The sequence below is a fragment of the Musca vetustissima genome, unplaced genomic scaffold, assembly GCF_032173495.1.
Source record: "Musca vetustissima isolate MV318-11 ecotype Yass unplaced genomic scaffold, APGP_CSIRO_Mvet_v1 utg22990, whole genome shotgun sequence".
NCBI lineage: Eukaryota > Metazoa > Arthropoda > Insecta > Diptera > Muscidae > Musca > Musca vetustissima.
This window is the reverse complement of record NW_026883958.1, coordinates 298,754-321,183: the sequence shown is the minus strand read 5'-3', so window position 1 is coordinate 321,183 and position 22,430 is coordinate 298,754. Positions and strand designations below refer to the sequence as shown.

At 34.2% G+C, this 22,430-nt stretch overlaps 1 protein-coding gene across 1 annotated transcript; it reads right to left on the bottom strand.

Moving 5' to 3' along the window:
• On the bottom strand, positions 1 to 16,774 carry LOC133330950 (sialin). Its single transcript, XM_061539348.1, has 6 exons — positions 16,727 to 16,774; positions 2,500 to 2,803; positions 2,247 to 2,360; positions 1,749 to 2,175; positions 1,411 to 1,687; positions 1 to 331 (listed from the first exon to the last, which is right to left on the bottom strand). The coding sequence occupies exons 2-6, from the start codon at positions 2,794 to 2,796 to the stop codon at positions 1 to 3; spliced, it is 1,446 nt and encodes a 481-aa protein (XP_061395332.1). The 5' UTR covers positions 2,797 to 2,803; positions 16,727 to 16,774.
• Positions 16,775 to 22,430: the final 5,656 nt, after the last annotated feature.

Here is a 22,430-nt window from a genome sequence, read left to right as displayed (position 1 = left end):
TCACTTCGTCTCTTCCTTGACATCCAATGCCTCATTGACGTAGGCATTATTGTTGCCATTGGCGGCTTTGTGTGTCATTTCCAGTGCCTTTTGTTCATCGGTCTTGGCCCATTCTTGTAATTCACCCGATGCCCACATCCAATAGATAACACAGCCAATTAGATAAATACCGGCAGAAATAAAGAAGACTGTCTTCCATTCCTCGCTGGTTTGATTCACAACCAAATAACCGGTCAACATTGGACTGACAATACCGGGTATGGTGGCAAAGGTGTTACCGATACCCATCAGGACACTGGCATGTTGTGGTGCAATATCCAAGTGGTTGACACTGAAAGAAAAACATAAAGCTATATTTTCAAATATGTTTAGCTGAGTCGATTTTTTAAACATTTGTGTCCGTCCGTCTGTCCATTATAATTTGTAAACACGATACAGGCCACATTTATGGACCAATCTTCATGAAATTTTGCATGTAGGATGGGTTCTGGACAATGAAGACCCCTATTGTTAAAGCTCGGTAAAGATCGGTTAATATTTAGGGGATAAAATTGAACAAAAACTTTATTTTTGTCTGATTTTCTGGTCGCTCCAAATTTTTACATGGGGAAGGGGATCGGGCCAAATAATAAGCATGCCTGTTTTGATAGAGATCGGTCAGTATTTAGCGGGTTAAATGGACCCTTTCTTTTGTGTGGAAAATCACAAATTTTGTAGTCTATGGAGTATATTTCTACTCCTGAAGCACAGAGAAGTGTATGGTGTATCCAAGAGTAGTGGTTGACCTTTAACTTGATACCAATTATATTGTCGTGAGTACTCGGTTGTGGGAGTTACACTTAAATATTTACGGGTGCTTGCGTATTCAGGTATTATTTGGCAACCCATTACCACACTAGAGGGCGGAAATAGCGCTGATCGCTTTGAAATTTTCCAGGAGGTTCCAGTTATGGTCAATGACGACGTATTTAACTTTCAGTGATGATTAGATAATAATAAGCGGACCTAAAACCATTTTTTTGTTTTTTTTTTTCATGTTGATCTATAGGCACAATTATAAGCCGAACATCACCAAATAAACCACGGTGAAGGGAATCTGGACCATTAAATAGAAGGATTGTACTGAATATTAGTAATATTCCGAAAATATTCCGAAAATAGGTCAGTGTAAGGAAGAGGTGCTGTTCACCTCTAATCGGGCAAGAGGGTGCAACTATCACAAAATATTGCTCAGGATCGGAACAAAAAAATCCCCAGAAATTTAGAGTTCCGTGGTAGTTGTGTATGGTATCGTATGGTCGGCCCCGTCCGACTATACTGCCCCTCTCACTGGTTTTTTAGCTATTTTTCGAGCCCTATCTAGAAGTAACTGGCAGTAAATTATCAATTGAAATTATGAAAAATACTTACGCAAATCCAGACCAGGCAAATGCACCCAGGCCCACAGCAATGGTAATACAAACTACCGACCAGGTGGGATCCAACAAATAGGCTGTGAGCACCATGAAAACTGTTTGGGCCAAGAAGGCACCACAATTGAAGTTACGTCTGACTTGGGTGGTTGTCCAAATGCCCTTGACTTGCAGCCAATCGGCCAAATAACCCGATACACCCAATAGGATACCCATGGCAAGATACGGTACGGCAGATAGGAAACCAGTTTTGTCCAAATCAAAGTTGAGGGAATCTACAAACAAAAAATAAGAATTAATTAAATACAAATTTCAATCAAATTTAAAACTACTCACCCTTCAAGAACGATGGCAATTGAGTCAGTAAGGTATAGAAACCCCAATTTTCCGAGAAATGTGATGCTATTATAGCATAAAATGGCAGTGATGTGAATATCGCCTTCCATGGATGTTTGATGTTACGCTGACCGACAACACCGATTGACTTCATAATATAGTCACGTTCATTGGGCGAACAGAAACGATCCTTATCGGGTCCAGAGCGTACAATCAACAACCATAGAATAAGCCAGAGACAACCGATGGCACCGAAGACATAGAAAACACTTTCCCAACCATATGCCGATGCGAGGAGACCCGATGAAGGCATAGCTATGACGGTACCAGCATAATTACCCGCAAAGGCAATGGAAGCCATACGAGATCTTTCGAGGGGTGGCGACCAGCGTGACCATACGGCGTGAATACAGGGGAATGTGACACCCTATGATGGGAAATTTTGATAATTTTTTATTATATATTTATTAAGAGGATGAGAAATATTTTTTGACTTACTTCAAAAATACCTTCGATAATGCGCACAACCAACAAGGTTTCCAAACTATGGTTGGCTGCCAAAGGTGTGAAGAGTGTCAATATCGCCGTGGCTCCAATGCCAATACCAAAGACCTAAACACGAAATAAGTAGTACAATTAAAATTTTTAATCCTATATTGTTTGGATTTAATCGATTTTTTAAGTACTTAAAATTTTTTTTTTTTTTTTTTTTTTTTGAAAATTATCAATTTAAAGAATTTATCAAACTCACCAAATTACCACCAATCTTTGCTCCGATAAATCCACCCAAGAATTGTGTCAAAATATAACCGTAGAAGAATGAACTCAAAATCAGACCCTTCTGTTTCGAATCCCAGGGGAAATCTTGTTCCCATGATTCATTGCCATTCTCGTCGATTACGGTGCGATTTTCTGTCATCGCCACAATGGCCACACTCAAATTGACACGCATCGAATAGACATTGAAGAAACCGAAGAAGGCCAACAAGACCACAATGTAACGACGTTTGCGCCAAAATCTCCATGTTAGCGGCTCATCTTCGACCATGTTGGCACTACAAGAGATGGGAGAGAGAAAAGAAAGAGGAAATTTAATTAGCTGAAAGTTATTTCATCATGCAAAAAAAAAAAACTAAGCTACTGAACTTTACAAACAAATGTTTGTGAAAACAAAAAAAAAAAAACACACACACTTTCAATTTTCTTTGTCAGCTGTAAATTTTTTTTACGAAATGTATATTGTTTGTTTCTTATTTGCCTTGTTTTGGGTTTGTTTTACTCGAGTATTTTTCCTATTGTTAATAACAAGGTCAAATTACCCATTCGCAAGCCATTAATTAGGGTCTTCAACACCACAACCATCATCCTTTGGAGTTAAATCAAATTTGTGTCTAACACTTTCTAGTGGAAGTTGCACCACTATGAGCTAAATGACCATAAAATTAGGCTTAAAAAAGATTTCTTATGACTTAAATAATACTTTTTTGAATAGAGACATGAAAAAATATATTTTTGTTAAATGTTCGATTGGTTTGATACATAAACAAGTAAAATCTCCAATAAGTTCGGTCGGCCAGAATTTTTTATACGCTTCACCATGAAGTGGACTTTCGAAATACCTAAAATCTGTCGGGCGTTAGGCCATGGGAAATTGCTACTAGAGAAGAACGAAATGCCATACAACAGACACTCAGGTTGAAAAATTGAGCTAGAACCTTAAATAACCCGAAAATGAACGCGGGATCTTTATATGGGCGCTATGCCATGGTAAATGGCTGCCAAGAGAAAACGGAATACCAAACTATGGACACTCACTTTGAAAAATTAGACTAGGATCTTGAACCATCCGAAAATGCCCCGTGACCATGGGGGGCTATGTACAATTTTGGACTTGAATTAAACATGATGTTTGAAGCAGTTGAGTGCCCCCTAAGGTCATGAAATGCCAAACTATTTCCACTTCGAAATGTTAAAATATAGTCACTTCGGTTGGAATATGCGACTAGAACCATGAAAATACTTATAAAAAAGTTGATCATTAATTTTGAGGTTACGCCGAAAGATCGACAGATATATGTAATTTTTGGTATAAAGATTTGCTACTCAATGACAACTCAAAAAACGAGTGAGCGGAGCAGTATAGTCGGACGTGCCGACCATATGATACCCTACACAACTTCCACGAAAATCTAAATTTCATGGGAAATTGCTACTAGGAGAAAACGAAGTGCCACACAACTGAAACTCAGGTTGAAAAATTGGGTTAAGACCTTAAATAACCCGAAAATGAACACGTGACCTTTCTATGGTGGCTGTGTAGAAACATGGACTTATGTTGAGAATGTTCTCTGACTTTTATATGGGCGCTATGCCATGGAAAATTGCTGCCAGGAGAAAACGGAATACCAACTATATGCACTCAGTTTGAAAGAATTGGACTAGGACCTTGAACCATTCGAAAATGACTCGTGACAATTTTGGACTTGAATTACAAATAATGCTTGAAGCAGTTATGTGCCCACTAAGGTCCTGAAATGCCAAATTATTTCCACTTCGAAATGTTAAAATATGGACCATGAAAATACTTATAAAGGGGTTGATCTTTTCTTGTGAGGTTACACCGAAAGATCGACAGATATATGTAATTTTTGGTAGAAGGATTTGCTACTCAATGCCTACTCAAAAAATAAACTAGTGAAAAAGTGTTAAGTTCGACCGAGCCGAACTTTGAATACCCTCCACCATAGATATACTGGCAGGTACATGAAATTATGTAAACCATAATGAAAACCATAAACCGATTATGTAAAACATAATGTAAACCATAAATTTTTAATAGAAAATTATACCCTCAGCCTTATGGCTAATTAGTGTGTATTTGTTCTAGACCCCATGTTTCTTTGGACCAAATCCGTTTCAGAAAATTTTAATTTATTCCATCTTATTATTTCTTCCAAACTTAGTTCAAATCCGAATTTGGGGAATATCGGTCCATGCCTTCTGGTACTTCCCACACAGGGGCTACGGCTAGGCCTAAATGCGGGCTACAGTTCACATATAGTTCATTATCGATCCTTACGTTATAGTTTTTTAGTTTTCGGTTGAAAAACGCGCTCAAGAACCTCAAAATACCTAAATTTGGGGGGTACCTTTATATAGGGGGCTACCAGAAAAAAATGGACTTATATTTATAATTTTTAGTGGGAATATTTGGTACCCAATAAGAACCCAATATACCAAATTTCAGCAAATTGGGTTGAAAAACGCACTCAAGAACCTCAAAATACCGAAATTTGGGGGGGTACATTTATATAGGGGGCTACCAGAAAAAAATTGACTTATATTTATAATTTTTAGTGGGGATATTTGGTACCCAATAAGAACCCAATATACCAAATTTCAGCGAATTCGGCTGAAAACGCGCTTAAAAACCCCAAAATACCGAAATTTTGTGGGTACCCTAATATACGTGGGCTACCGAAAAAATGGATTTATATTTATAATTTTCAGAAATGATTATTTCGATGAGTTACAAACGGAAAACAAAATTAATATACCCTCCATACTATGGTGGAGGGTATAAAAAGGAGCCACCTCGTTTGGAAAACGTGTTTGAAAACCCCAAGATACCGAAAATCGGCGATAACGTTATGTAGGGCCTATAGCAAAACGTGGAGCGATATTGTTTGATTGATTGATAATAAAATTTGCTACCCAATGAGAACTAAAAATATCAAATCAGAGTCAATTAGGTTGAATGAACTGGCCAAAACTTAGGAAATTGTAGCCAATCCGAGTAAAAAAAAATGAATATTAGAGAGTACCGTTGGAAATGAGCATTACAAAAATGTTCTATAAAAATTACACCATTAAGGGGACCCCACCATTCTCGGGGTCAAATCTACACTAATTAAAGAATGTCCCTACAAAATTTCAAGTGAAAATCTCAAGAACTCTTGAAGATATATCCGATTTATTGTGTCAACATCAAGTGACGGCTAAAGGGCTTCTCAAACTTTAAACGAGTTTTTCTCTAAACATTTTTTTGCGAATGGCGGGCACGATAACTTAAAAACTAATAATCCAATCGGTTCCAAATTTTGCAACGTTTCTCTGGGAGTGTATATCTCTCGTATGAACTAGGATAAAGCCAATCGGTGAAGATCTTCCTTATTTTTTAACTTGGTTTTTGGTAAAAAATCGGCGATTTTCCAAAAATATTTTGTCAAAGGTCCACCATTTTGTTAATTTTAGAGCGAAGTCTATAATCCTAGTTCATACGAGAGCCACACATGTACTCTTTCTAACACCGTTGGAATTTTCGGATTCCGATGTTCCAGTGAGGAGTTATCATGCCCGCCATCAAAAATAAGGACTTTTCTTTAATTACAAAAAACAACAACAAAACAATAACAAAATTTTTTTGTAAATTATTTCTCTTCTTTTTTAAATCTTCAATTATATATGTGCAAAGTTACAAAACTTAACAAGCATTGGTATTGATTTACCAGCCCATTGAAAATCTTCAAAAATTAAAATCGAGAATGGGTGGGGTTCCCTTAAATGGATTTTTTTTCTTGTGTATTCTCTAGAAAAAAATCAGGCTTGTTTAAGCCTTGGACAAGATATCCTTGAAAGAAATCTACTCTTCTATGGCTTGGAAAAACATTCGTTAGAAAATGTTGGCATTGGATAAATTAAAAAATAAAGTCTTAAAAAATATTTTTATAAAAAAACTACGCTTTGTCTTAGAAAAATGTTTTTATAAAAAAACTACGCTTTGTCTGGTAAGTTCCAGTTTCAACTCGAAATAAAATATGATGCAATACCAAATGATTGATCCATTCCCCTATATAAGTAATTGCACATTTATGTTATAATTAATTTGAAATGTTTTTTTTTATCATCCATCTTATCTTTCTATTAATTTTTATTTTTTCCCTCCCTTATTCATATCAAAATTAAATTCATTTTGTATTAAAAATTAAATGTAAATATTCAAAAGATATGTTAATTTTTATTAATTTTTGATGGCTAACTCTTCAATTTACATTCGCCGGAACGAACTAACCTACCCCAATGTGTTTGCGACCTAACCAAATCAAACCATAACCAACTCTTGGATAGTCAAGCTCATAGTCAGTCTGCCGTTCGTTCGTTAGTCATTCACTTTCGCTTTCACAATACGAACGAGTAAAACCAAACCGATGATGGTGTTTGGTTGCTTGCATGGAGGAAATACGTCGTTCGTTCAATGTTTGCTGTTGTGGTGGTGGTGTTGGGGATGTGGAGTGTGACCACAAACAAACGTTGTTCGAATGTTCGTCAGCTGTTGTGCCACCATACTAATGAATGTTTGAACACACGTGTCGTTTGGTGTGATGATAATACACTCAAACAAATTTTGTTCGTAATAAAATAAAAATACTTAAATTAAGAAATGTATTTATTCAAGAGCCAACAGAAGAACAAGATTGGACAAATAAATGCAGAAGCGATGATTTTTTAATATAAATTTTATATTAAAAATTATTTCAAGACACGTATCGTGATTTTATAATATATTTTCAAGGGCCGAAAGAAACAGAAGATGAATTTTCTTAAGAGCAATCATTATGGATTGTTTAATATCTTTTTTTTTCAAAGTCTCTCGGAATCATAAGCTGAGATTTATCAAAAAAAAAAAAAAATTTTTTACATTATTAATACAAATAACTTCAAATTGAACTGAGAATATGGAACAACCAAAAAAGCAAAAACCATATTTTGTATTTTTCGGCGTTTGGAATAATAAATTGTAACATTCAACACCACACGCTACAATGAATCGACTTTAAAATGTATTTCCAAATTTAACAAAGAGAAAATTGACGTAAAAATTCACTCACGTGCCACGGCTGTATTTTAAACGTTCATACATACACATGTATGTATATAAACTTGCTTAAGTTCATTACCAATATTGCCTGTCGATATATATTAAATAACATTTATTTTTGATGGATCTCATTTGGTTTATTATACCCTACACAACTATTTGGCATGTAGGATGGGTTCTTGCCAATTAGGGGATAAAATGGACCAAAAACTTTATTTTTGTCTGATTTTCTGGTCACTCCAGAGGCCACAATTATCGCCCAAACATCGCGAATTTTTACATGGAGAAGGGGATCGGGCCAAAGTACAAGCATCCCTGGTTTGATAAAGATCGTTCAATATTTAGCGGGTCAAATGGACCCATACTTTTGTGTGAAAAATAATTTTTCGTGTTTTTTTTTCGGGTCGATCTATGGGCTACAATTGAAAGCCGAACATCACAACACAACTCACGGCGAAGGGAATTTGGACAAGTAATTAGAAGGGCTGTACAGAATATTAGTAATATTTGTTGAAGGAGCAAATATCCCGAAATATTGCCCAAGTTCAGAACTACACCGCAGAAATTTAGACTTTCGTGGAAGTTGTGTAGGGTATCATATGGTTAGCCCCGTCCGACTATACTGCTCCGCTCACTGGTTTAAAGAATATATATTCCAAGATCGACTTGATTTTTTTTTTAATTTTTTAAAAAATATTTTTCCAAGACTTGCCTTGATTTTTTAAAGAATATTTTTCCAAGACCTGCCAAACCGCGGATTTTTGAAACATATTTTTTCAAGCCTTGTAAGTGGTGGAAGTTTTAAAAGATTTTTTTCCTAACTTTGCCAGAGTTTCTATTTAAACCAGTAAGGAAAGTAGTAAAGTCGGACGGGGCCGACTATAAGATACCCTTTATCACTTTGGCTATATTCAAGAGATGCATCCTAACAGACCGCGCATTTTTGAAGGACCATTGACATGATAGTGGACTACTTTGAATATATGATATTTGTCTATATGTGAACCGACTTAACCGAACGATTAATAACGTGGTACATTTGTAAATTTATATTAAATTTGTTTGTTCGGTATATAATTCATCGGAATAATCACTTCCAATCCTATAAAATACAATGGGTATCAAAGGGGATTCTTGAGCGTGCTTTTCAACCGAATTTGGTGAAATTTGGTACAATGGATTCTTCTTTGGTACATCAATCCACACACATGTTCTCGGTATGCTATGCCGAAGTACATGTAATTAGGGCAGATTTAGATTCGTTTAGAAAATTATGTAAATCGATTTAAATCAAACGATATATGATGCTACAACACAGAGCGCTGTGGCAGATATAATCTCCAGTTCATTCACAATCATCAGTTCAGTATTTAGTGCAATCTTTAATTCTTTAGTACACATCTGCTAAAAATCGGACGAACATATATATGGGACCTATATCTAAATCCAAACCGTATTCAATAAAACTTGCAACACTTTAGGCTATCAATCGGACTAAATGTGACTCTTTGGTGCTCCATTTGCAAAAAATCGGACGAAAATATATATATATATATGGGAGCTATATCAAAATCTGAACCGATTTAAATAAAACTTGGCACAAGTTAGGCTATCCTAGTATCAGTACCTTTTGTAAAATTTTATGCCAATCGGCCTAAATTTGACTCTTTGGTGCACCATTTGCTAAAATCGGACGAAAATATATATGGGAGCTATATCTAAATCTGAACCGATTTTCCCAATTTCAATAGGATTTTCCCCTAGCCCAAATAAATGAGTTGTGCCAAATTTCAACCAATTCGGATAATAAATGCGACCTGCACTTTGTTTACAATTTAACATCGACAGACGGACGGACGGACGGTCGGACAGACGGACATGCATAAATCGACTCAGAAAGTGATTCTATGCATCTTCTCAAAAGGAACCATGGGTCTATCTCGTTTCCTTTTGCCTGTTACAAACATATGCACAAAGACAGTGTGGTAAAGGGTATAACAACTCCTGGGCTTGAAGCTTTGGTAGAGCTGAATTTGTAAAATAATACTTTTATTTTAAAAAAAATAATTCTTGGATGGTTTTTATGTTTTTTTTTTTTAATTGATCGCGATTTTTTTCAATCTCTCTATGACCACTATCATTTGTTTTGAGTGTATGGAAATTATTTTCGCACTGTTTCTTATACCACCAGAAACACAAAATTTGTATGGTTTTGCCGGTGTTCATTAATCAAAGAAACAGCAGTTTCTTTGCAGCTGGTTTGTGGAGACAACAACAAAAACAACAATAAAGAAATACAAAACTTGTATTTTCAGTTATTACAGTTAACGAGTTTGAGATTTAACTGATAGTCAACAGCTGACAGGGGAATTCCCTCCTTCTACACCCTCAAGCGATCACCCACAAACCAAACAAACAAACAAAAAACGAATATTTGATTATGTTGCTGATGCAAAAAGACATGGAATTATTTAATAATTATAAAAAATAACGAAAATAAAAAAATGTGAACACCGACAAATGGGTGGGCACTTGTGGGAATTTCGTTTATAAATGAGATTGATCATATAACCATATATAAGGTTTTCAAATGCAGACACTACGGATGAGTTTTAAAGTTTTTGAAAAATCTTCATGTTAAATCTATTGATTATTTGTTATATGCGATTTTGACAGATGACAAACAATCATATAAAATGTAAAGCCAATAATATTAATAAAAAATATATTAAAAAGTCACGAATCGCAATGTTGATGTGTAACCGAATATCATTGTGTTTTTTAAATATCATCCATGTGTTTCAGTCTTGAGATCATTTTAATTTCGACACTTATCTGACAATGTAAAGCCCTAAAAAAAACAATTTTTTTTTTATAAAAAATTCCTAACTATTTTTTTTTGTTGATAACAGTCAAAATATTCCCTTAGATATTCGTTTGGTGAAAAGTTTCCCTAGACACTTTCCGTTATTAACAGATCAAAACGAATAACTCGAATTATTTTCCGTCACACAGCGAACTCATTAATGTTATTGTTTTATTATATTGTTTTCATTTTGTGTGATGGGTTGTTTGTGTTGTTGTTGTTGGGGACTTATTGTTTAAATTGTCAGGTGACAATATTTGTGCAATAAACAAATGTAATATATTTTTTGGGGGAATTTTTCATTGACATTTATTTGAGGGATAATCCGTAGAAATATAATGACAGAAGGGTGAGGAATTTTATTAATTAAGGTTGAAGTTGTACAATAAACATTTTTTTTATTTAATTTTTTTATTTCAAAATAGTCGAAAATTTGTTTAAGGTTATGGGAAGCTTGGTAGTTTTATATGGTGCCCGTCGTCTACCCCTACTTGAATGCCCGATTCTATCCAAACTTTACTCTAATATTTTACCAAACCTTTATCTCTTTGGTACCTCCCAATAAAAAAATAATAACCCCTAAATGTAATTTCGTATAATCCGCAGACCATTGACTAAGGATATGTATCTGCCGGTAACATCGACATACAGTTTTTTATTCGTTTTTTTTTTCAAAATTCAGCAAAAGTGTGGATTTTGTAAAAACATATTTGAAGATCATATTGAGAATTTTCTTAAAGCAGATGTGAATATTTAAAAACAAATATATTTTTGAACAGGTTATATTTGGCATTTGCAGACTTCTTTAAAGGAATCTTTATATATACTAGTGTATATGAGTTTTTATTTGGTCCTTTATAAGCTTATTTCTTTATAAGCCTTAAAATAAATATTTTTAAATTCTTACAAAGGTTTCATCATATGCGTCCATACATCAGTATTTATAGATTTCTTCCTTGTGGGTCTATAATGTCTCCTATGTGTCTTTATAGTTACCTATAAAAGAATCTCTACAGGATGGCTTTTCTATATTTATAATTGATTTACAGACCTTCTAAAAATTTCTATAAAAAAACGACACTTATGTAAGCCATACCCCTTTAGAAAAAATCTTTCAAAAATTCACGCTTATGTCATTCACACACCTTTCGAAAACTTCTGTAAAAAATCTACGCCTATATCAGTCACAGAACTTTTGGAAAAATTCTTTAAAAAAACCACGCTTATGTCAGTCACAAACTTTTAGAAAAATTCTTTAAAAATCCACTCTTATGTCAGTCATAGGCCTTCTAAAACGACATTTTAGTAAAGAGAATACATAATGGCGCCCAACGTGGGACAATATAAAATTAACCAGTTTTTATCTTATTTGTCACATGAAAAATGTAATCTGATCTTCTTCTCTGTGATATTCCAAAGAACTCAGCTATGTCTATGTTTATTTTTTAACCTGTGAGCGGAGCAGTATAGTCGGACGGGGCCGACCATACGATATCCTACACAACTAGAACGGAACTCTAACTTTCTGCGGATGTTTATTCCGAGCCTTGGCAATATTTCGTGATATTTGCACCTCTTCCTTACACTGACATATTTTCCGAATATTACTATTCATATTCAATACAATCCTTCTAATTAATTGTTCAGATTCCCTTCACCATGAGTTATGTTGTGATGTTCTGCCTATTATTAGCGTCGACTTGAAAAAACACAAAAATATAAGTATTCGGTCCACTCCATCCCATAATTATAATCTGATCATCATCGAAACTTATAGGCGTTGCCCTTGACCATACCAGGATCCTCATGGAAAAAATCAAAGCGATCTGCTCTATATTTCCGCCCTCTCGTGTGGTAATTGGTTACTAAATAATGTCTGAGTACGTTTGCACCTGTAAATATTTAGTGTAACTCCCACATCCGAGTACATACGACAATATAATTAGTATCAATTTAAAGGTCAACCAATCCTCTTGGATATACTTTCAACTTCTCGGGTCTATGACCTTCAGGAATAAAAATATACGCCATAGAATACAAATTTTGTCATTTCTCACACAAAAGTCAGGGTCCATTTGACCCACTAAATATTGACCGATCTTTATCAAAACTGGCATGCTTATTCTTTGGCCCGATCCTCTTCTCCGTGTAAAATTTAGCAATCTTCGGACCATAATTGCGGCTTCTAGAGCGACCAGAAAATCCGAAAAAATGAAGCATTTAGTCCATTTCATCCCCTAAATATTAACCGATCATTACCAAAAACAATAGGGGTGTTGATTGGGCAGAACCCATCCTACCTGCAAAATTTCGTGAAAATTGGTCCATAACTGTGGCCGTGTTTACAAATTATAATGGACAGACGGACGGATATACATTTCTACATCGACTCAGCTAGTCAGGATATGACGATCGGTATACTTAAAGGTGGGTCTAGGACCAATATTTCACGGCGTTACAAACTCTTGGTGCTGTACAAAGCTATAATACCCTGACAACATAGTTGTGTAGGGTATAATTATATTACACAGTCATTATGGCGGCCAACATGTATAACAGAATCTTATTACGATATTAAACTTTTATCGTGTCTTCTTAAAAGGCTTCCATACATCTGTATTTATAGATCTCTACAAAGGAGCTTTTATATGATCCCAAGTAGATAATTTATAACTACAAGACCTTTCAGTTAGCATCCATGGGTCCTATTGAATCTGAAATCCCCTTCGGAGATATTTTTCACCAAAAGCAATTGCATTTGTATTCGTTCGATAAATTTTCTACTTTAGATAAAATACCTTTACCCGGGCTTCTAAATCAAGAATATATTCTATGAATTTGTAACATTTGACATTTCCATTCTTATGCAAGTGTTTACGTTTTTCAAAATTCTTTTGCATTCACTTACAAACAAAAAAATTACACGTCAATCCGGTTTCCAATGTATTTGGGGCCAAGCCTCTTGTCTTAAGTGAAACTAACAACAAAGAAACCCCCATAGAAAACACACACACAGTCATTTTTTTCTATTATTCACCTATTTAAACAATTAAGAACTAGGAAACAAATTGTAAAAAAAAAAAATAAATAAAATAAAAAACACTCAAAATCATTTTATTTTGTTATTCACATTGCCGTGGATGAGATAAATACAATTAGGAAGGGACATTTTTTTATCAAAATTTGCACTTTTTGTTTACCATCGCATATTATCATTACACAAAAAGTTTTGTTTTTTGGGGTTAAGTCACTTGTTTTTTTCTCATTTTTTCCATTATTACCTTGCAAAAATGAAGAAAAAAAACTTTTCCGTTTCCCAAAAAAAAAAAAAAAAAAAAAAAAAAAACAAAAAATATATAAAATATTACCTTCATTGAAGGCAATCTCTGATAAGAGATCTACAGAAAGTTTATCAGCATTAGCACACATTTATGATCTCGACACCCGCATACCCCTCCACCAGCCTACATGCTCCCATACCTAGAAATTTGTGATAACTCATCATCAAAACATCACTTATCTTCTTAGCAAGTTAATGACTGACTGACATTCAATTACCTAATTTAAAGAAAAAAAAACGAGATTTTTTTGTCTTTAGAATTCAAAAACACAAACACCAATTTACGTAGGCGTTTGAGCAAAAAAAAAGTGCGTGTGTGCATCTACATTTTTTTTTTTTTGATTAATAGAACACGAGCCGGTAAATGTAGGCAATTTTCGTGGTCATTGTCATTATTATTGGTGGCATGTGCCGGTTCAACAAATTAATGTCACTTAAGCTAATCTGGGGGCAGGCAAATTAACAATGCCGTAAATTTAGAGTAGGGATGCAAATGCAAAAAATGGACTAATCAAATGGACACTTCAGAGAAAATTCCATCAATAAAAGTAGGCTATTTATCAACATGTGTGACTTTGGAACTTCCGTTACGTTTTTAAACTGTACCAGCATAATCATGAATGATCATGGTGATTATTACAAAGGAGTTTTATAAGTTCCTATGTGAGAACCTTTATAAGCACCTAAAAAGCACCTATAGGCTCCTATATAGGAGTCTTTATAGGCTCATATGAAGGATTTATTATAGTTCATATAAGGAAGTCTTCTCAGGGTCCTCTAAGGAGTCTTCAGAGGAGTACTTTTAGGTTACTATATAGGAGTCTTTATAGGCTCCCATAAAGTGCGTTTTTTTGGCTTCCATAAAATAGTCTAATGCTCATATAAACAAGTCCTTATATGCATCTATTAATAAGTCATTATAGGTTTCCATTAAGTAGCCTAGGAAGGAGTCTTCATAGCCTCCTAAAATTAAGTATTTATAGGCTCCTATAAAGGAGTATTTTTATTCTCCCATAAAATAGTATTTAGCTCATATAAATAAGTCCATATGTACAACTATAAAGGAGTCTCAATAGGCACCTATAAAGGAGTCTTTATAGGCACCTATAAAGGAGTCTTTATAGGCACCTATAAAGGAGTCTTTATAGGCACCAATAAAGGAGTCTTTATAGGCACCTATAAAGGAGTCTTTATAGGCACCTATAAAGGAGTCTTTATAGGCACCTATAAAGGAGTCTTTATAGGCACCTATAAAGGAGTCTTTATAGGCACCTATAAAGGAGTCTTTATAGGCACCTATAAAGGAGTCTTTATAGGCACCTATAAAGGAGTCTTTATAGGCACCTATAAAGGAGTCTTTATAGGCACCTATAAAGACTCCTTTATAGGCACCTATAAAGACTCCTTTATAGGCACCTATAAAGACTCCTTTATAGGCACCTATAAAGACTCCTTTATAGGCACCTATAAAGGATTCTTTATAGACACCTATAAAGGAGTCTTTATAGGTTCCTTAAAGCCATATAAAGAAGTATTTTCAGAATGGCATTAATAAATTGTAAATGCTAGAAGAAAGTAGTCTCCGTAGGCTCCTTTAAATGAGCGCCCAATACGGGGCACCATAAATCGAATAAGTTTTCAGTACGGTCCACTCATATACCTTCAAAAACATTATACTGTTTTTTTATTATTTTTAAACTCTATTCTTTTGTTATTACCACAATGGCGCCCAACGTGAAATTTAAGCAGGTGTAGCCTGAATGATGTCGCTCAACGGTAGGAACTGTTTCCGATCCAATTTGTAGTATATTTTCACTTAGCAATATTTATATCTTATGGAATCTTCAATTTTTTGTGGCGTCCACTATGGATAAATATTTTTATCTCCTAACTTTAAGGTTGAGTGGCGCCCGACTTAATAAAAAATCTGGAATTTAGTTACAATTCGAACTGATATGACCACATAGGCAATGGCGCCCGACGCCATCATTTAGAAACCAGATTTTTTCTTAGATTAAATTATTTTTCGTAGAAAATGGCGCCCAATATAAATACAGATTGACTATTTTCAATTTGTCTAATTTTATGAGGTCCATCGCTATTGATTTCTAGGATTACGTTTAAGATGACGCCGAACGTGTGAACTGATTCAGATTTTTTGTAGCGTTTGGGGCAAGAAATATTTTCTTATTTGTTATGTTCGCATAGGCTATGGCGCCCAACGCTGAAAACGTTTATAAAAATAGATTTTTTTCTTAGAACTGATTATTTTTCGTGGAAAATGGCGCCCAACATTAAGGCATATTGACTTTTTTCAATCTGTCTAATTAGGTCCCTACCTAGTTATTTCTATATCTGAATTAACGATGTGAATACAATTTCCATTTATTGTGTATCTTAATCTGAGGAAGCATTTGAAATTTTCTTTTAAAACCAACATATCGCACTCAAAAAAAAAGCGATTTTGCAGAAAATGTGTTTTAAGTTTTCACGTTTTTTTGAGTTATATCTCTCTTGCAGCAAATGAGCGATATACATTTGATTTGCGTTGGGCGCCAGTGAATAGTTAGCGAACAACATAATACCGCACTGAAAAGTTACTAACGTCTCGTAAGTATTTCCTTTACAATTTTCAATTAATGGAAGGAAATATTGGAATTTCATGCTGAGCATAACACTTTAGAATTTGTATGCAATGGCGCCCAACGTGATATAACCGAGCTTTTTGTAGCATTTAACTAAAAATGTTCAAATATGTAAATGCATTTTTGTGATTATTATCTTTGTGATGGCGCCCAATGTGAGGTACCCTTAATGTTTCAAATTTTTATTTAATTTATTTCTATTTTATAATTTATTTCATCTATTTTGTTTTCATTTTTTTCAATACTTACGGATCATATGTTGATGCCTCCAATTGATGCTGGCCATTTTCCTTTTCCATATTTGATGTTGTTTTTTTCTCTACTTCTTATGTTGTTTCATAAATTATACTAACAACATCAACAACAAAAAATTAAAACATAAATTGTTGCAGCTACAGTGTTGAAATACAGTCGTCCATGCAAACTAAATCAAAATTTGCGAAAAACACGCACAACTGCCAGGGCGGACGGTAACGATGATGGTCAGACGTAATCAGCAATTGATCTGGAATAATAAGGCGAAACAAAACAACAAATAATAATATTAACATTTTAAAGTTATTTAAAACAACGAACACGAACTGCATTAACGACACGCAAATCAGCATCATTACCACCAGCTAACAAATGATTGTTGTTTTTGGTTACAGATATTGAGTAAATAAAATTAAATTTAATATTTGTAATGGTATTTATTTTTAAATTGTTAGACAAAAGGGAGAGAGGAAAAATGGGCTAATATTTAGCATATCTTTTTATATTATTTGTAGATATTAGATAATTAGATAAGGAACAATTTTAAAACCCAATTTTTAAAATAAAGTTTTTTAATGCATAAATTATAGGCCTGTAATATTTTAAACATTTTTTCGATCTTACAAATATTTTTTTTTCAAAACCATAGTTTGTTATTTTTCCAAGCCATACATTTTGGTGTGGATTTTTATACCCCTCACCACACTGTGGTACAGAGTATTGTCTTTGTGCATATGTTTGTAACGGGCAAAAGGAATGTGGTTCCTTTTGTGAAAATGCATAGAATCACTTTCTGAGTCGACTTACGCATGTCCGTCTGTCCGTCCGTCAATGTATTTTTGTTAACAAAGTGCAGGTCGTATTTATGATCCGATTTGGATAAAATTTGGCACAGTTCACTTATTTGGCCCAAGGACGAACCCTATTGAAATTGGAAAAAATCGGTTCAGATTTAGATATAGCTCCCATATATAGTTTCGTCCGATTTTATGTAAATGATGCACCAAACACCCAATATTTGTCCGATTGGTATAAAATTTTGCACAGCGCACTGAATCAGGTCCATGCTTATGTCTGTGAAGTTTTGTTGAAATCGGTTCAGATTTATATATAGCTCCCATATATAGAGTCGTCCAGTTTTTTGTGAATGACACACGAAACTCCCACTATTCGTCCAATTGAGACAAAATTTTGCACAGAGTACTGATGCTGATGTATGCGAAGTTTTGTTGAAATCGGTTCAGATTTAGATATACCTCCCATATGTAGTTTTGTCGGATTTTTTTGTGAATGATGCACCAAACTCCCACTATTCGTCCAATTGAGACAAAATTTTGCACAGAGTTCTGAGTTAGATCCAGACTAATGTCTGCGAAGTTTTGTTAAAATCGGTTCAGATTTAGATATAGCTCCCATATATAGTTTCGTCCGATTTTTTGTGAATGATGCACCAAACTCACAATATTTGTCCGATTAGAATAAAATTTTGCACAGCGCACTGAATCAGGTCCATGCTTATGTGTGCGTAGTTTTGTTGAAATCGGTTCAGATTTAGATATAGCTCCCATATATAGAGTCGTCCGATTTTTTGTGAATGATACACCAAACTCACAATATTTGTCCGATTGGTACAAAATTTTGCACAGAGTACTGAATCATGTTCAGATTGATGTATGCGAAGTTTTGTTAAAATCAGTTCAGATTTAAATATAGCTCCCATATATATTTTCTTCCGATTTTAGGTTAATAGTGCAACAAAGTCCCTATATATCCTTCGATTTGCACGAAAATTGGCACAGCGTACTGAACTAAGTATACAAGGATGTGTGTTAAATTTCGTGAAAATCGGTCCATAATTAGATATAGATCCCATATATATTTTCGTCCGATTTTAAGTAAATGGTGCACCAAAATCCCTATATATCCTTCGATTTGTACGAAATTTGGCACAGTGTACAGAATTATGTCTAGAATGATGTGTGTTAAATTTCGTAAAAATCGGGTTAGATTTAGATATAGCTCCCATATAAATTTTCGTCCGATTTTAGGTAAATAGTGCAACAAAGTCCCTATATATCCTTCGATTTGCACGAAAATTGGCACAGCGTACTGAAATAAGTATAGAACGATGTGTGTTAAATTTCGTAAAAATCGGGTTAGATTTAGATATAGCTCCCATATAAATTTTCGTCCGATTTTATGTAGATGGTGTAACAAAGTCCCTATATATCCTTCGATTTCCACGAAATTTGGCACAGCGTACTGTAATAAGTATAGAACGAGGGATGTTAAATTTCATGAAAATCGGTTCAGATTTATATAGCTCCCATATATATTTTCATCCGATTTTATATAAATTTTCGTCCGATTTTAGGTATATAGTGCAACCAAGTCCCTATAAATCCTTCGATTTGCACGAAAATTGGCACAGCGTACTGAATCAAGTATAGAACGATGTGTGTTAAATTTCCCATATAAATTTTCGTCCGATTTTAAGTAAATGGTGCACCAAAATCCCTATATATCCTTCGATTTGCACGGAAATTGGTACAGCGTACTGAATTAAGTATAGAACGATGTGTGTTAAATTTCGTGAAAATCGGTCCGGAATTAGATATAGCTCCCATATATATTTTCATCCGGTAAATGGTGCACCAAAGTCCCTATACATCCTTCGATTTGCACGAAATTTTGCCTGGGGTACTGAATTAAGTCTAGAACTATGTGTGTTAAATTTCGTGAAAATCGGTCCAGAATTAGATATAGCTCCCATATATATTTTCATCCGGTTTAAGGTAAATGGTGCACCAAAGTCCTTATATATCCTGCGATTTGCACGAAATTTGGATTTAGAAGTAAATGAAGAACTCATAATGTGGCCGAATGCACAAGACATAGTGAAGTAAGTGTAACCTAGCATGTGACAAGTTTCGATGAAATCGGTTTAGATTTCGATATTTTGCTTTAAATTTATTTACAATTGGTCTGCTCCCGTACTGCAAGAATCTACTCGAGTTTACTATTTTCTTCGATATCATAAAGGAAAATTCGTTATCGTAGTAAAAAGTAGTAGATTCTTGCAGTACGGGAACAGACCAATAATTTTGTCCCATTGTAAAAAGCAAATCTATATCTGACCAAAATTTAGTATAGGTTGTAAAATGACATGTTTAATTTCATGTTAATCGTCCTTCAAAAATGTGACGTCTCTTAGGATTCCATGTATCCAATATACCCAAAGTGGTGAAGGGTATCATATATATTCGGCCCCGTCCGACTTTACAACTTTCCTTACAGATTTAAGACGCGTGGATTTTTATAAAAATATTTTTTAGTGTAACTACTCTAGGTTGTATTTCCAAGGCACCACTTATGATAATAAATCCAGATCACACCCTCTAAATCCTTATCGTTAATTAAAAAAAAAATCGAAATATTTTTTTCTCGTGATGTCGATCAGATTTTATGCCCCCCCAAACTATATAAACAAAGAATAGCATCGGGGGAGGTATCTTAATTGGTTAATTGCCCCTGTATTTACTTTCTACTAAAGATTTCTTTCTGGAGTCATAAAACAACAACGTGGTTGTTTTTAAGTTAACTTTTGATCCGCATTTAATCTTTATGGATACTTCCACGTAAATAAATAAAAAGCGAATTTTTGTTGTCAAGGTTGATAGATGGATGGCTGGATGACTGAATTATGAAGGAGGAGGCCATAATTCCGCACATATGAACAGAATTTTGTAGCTTTCTAATTTTTATTTCCTCATCTTGTCAATTGGTGTGATTATCTTTATGACAGTTTTTTTGTTTGTTTGTTTGTTTGTAATAACTCATAGCTTTGTTATATGTGTGCAAGATTTTGTTTAAGTCATACCGGTTGTGTTCTTCAAATCTTTTGCCATTCTCTTCGGTAGTTAATTTTTTTTTTTGTTTTTTGAAAGAACATATCGTAATTAAATTTGAATAACGAAATTAAAAAAAGTAGAGCAATGCTATAAATAAATAAAATTTATATTAACAGCCTGTTTTTGAATTCCAACGAAACGAGTAAAAAAGGTTTTGAAAAATATGTCATTTATTTTTGTTTTGAATCTTTATAAACATAAAAAAAGTTTGGTCTTATATTAAAAAATTTTACAAAAACAGTTAAAAGTTACTAACAACAAAAACAAAAAAAAAATAAAATTTGCTCTCACAGAAGTGAAGGTAAATAATGTCAGCCCTCAATAATAATTTCCGTACTCTTTGCTATTTACAGTAGGAACTCGATAAAAACTCCAAATTAAATCAAAATTATAAGAAAATTAATCATTTTATTTGTAATTCGATTTAAATTCAGAAGTTCAATTCAAAAATAATAGCTTTGCCCCCAGGTGCCCCTAACGAATTCTTGAGATTCCACTGTATATATTGTTGTGCATGCCATATATACTACGATCCGCTATATTTATCCTTAATCAAACGTTTATCATAACAATTTCCAATTTGTCAATTATTTAAGTTAATATTAACAATAGAAGCGGTATTTTCATTTGTTGTTGTTGTTTTTGCATTCTGTTGACAAAAAAAAAAAAAAAATAATTGAGCTGTACTAATGAGGTGTACACACAGAAATGATGTGTGGCCTCTGGCCACCCCCCAGCGGGTGATGCGGCAGCTCCGTGGGGGGTTTGATGTGTTAGGTGAGAATCAAATTGGAATTATATGATAACAATAAATATAACCATATGCGCGATTATATACTAAAATTGTCACATGAATTTTAATAATTCCTTAGGTCAATATTTAGATAAATTAAAGAAATAAAAGAAAAGAAATCTATTCTTAGTGTATAAAATTTGGAGGTTAATTGATTGCGAAAAGTGGGAAGAATCTATTGGTCCTAAGATGACCCACTTTTTTTAAATATTTTTTTTCAGTGATCAAATGTGGGCGAACATTAAAAAAAATTATTTACACGGATGTTCGACGGGCTTGACCGAATATAGGCGAAAATTAAAAAAATCATGGATGGTCCGCAGTCAGGATTTTTTTTTAATTATTTTTATACCCTTCACCACACTGTGGTACAGGGTATCATGTCTTGGTGCATATGTTTGTAACATTCAAAAGGAAACGAGATAGACACATGGTTCCTTTTAAGAATATGCATAGAATCACTTTCTGAATCGATTTACGCATGTCCGTCTGTCTGTCCATGTTAAATTGTAAACCAGTGAGTATAGTCGGACGGGGCCGACCATACGATACCCTACACAACTTCCATGAAAATCTAACTTTCTGCGGTTCTATATTGTGAGATTGGGCAATATTTCGCGATATTTGCACACTTTTGACTGCCTAGAGGTCAGCAAATGTTACTAATAATCAGTACACCACCTCTAATTACTTGTCCATATTTCCTTCACCATGGGTTGTGTGTGTGATATTCGGCTGTCGACTCGAAAAATAAAAATAATTAAGTTTTCAGTCCTCTTCACCCGAAAAATTATTATCTGATCATCACCTAAAAATTTAGGGGTTGATCATAACTGGAACCTCATGGATCCTTTCAAAGCGATCAGAGCTATATTTCCGCCCTCCAGTGTGGTAATAGGTTACTAAATAATATATGAATACGTAAGCACCTGTAAATATTTAAGTGTAACTCCCGCATTCGAGTACTACGACTATATAATTGGTATCAATTTAA

Bases quoted from the DNA above. Each gene is read 5' to 3' on its own strand.
- LOC133330950 (XM_061539348.1), bottom strand. From the start codon at position 2,796: ATGGTCGAAGATGAGCCGCTAACATGGAGATTTTGGCGCAAACGTCGT. The intron at 1,688-1,748 runs GTGAGTAGTTTT...TTTTGTTTGTAG, and splicing joins ATTGCCATCGTTCTTGAAGG to ATTCCCTCAACTTTGATTTG. The intron at 332-1,410 runs GTAAGTATTTTT...TTTTTCTTTCAG, and splicing joins TTTGCCTGGTCTGGATTTGC to TGTCAACCACTTGGATATTG.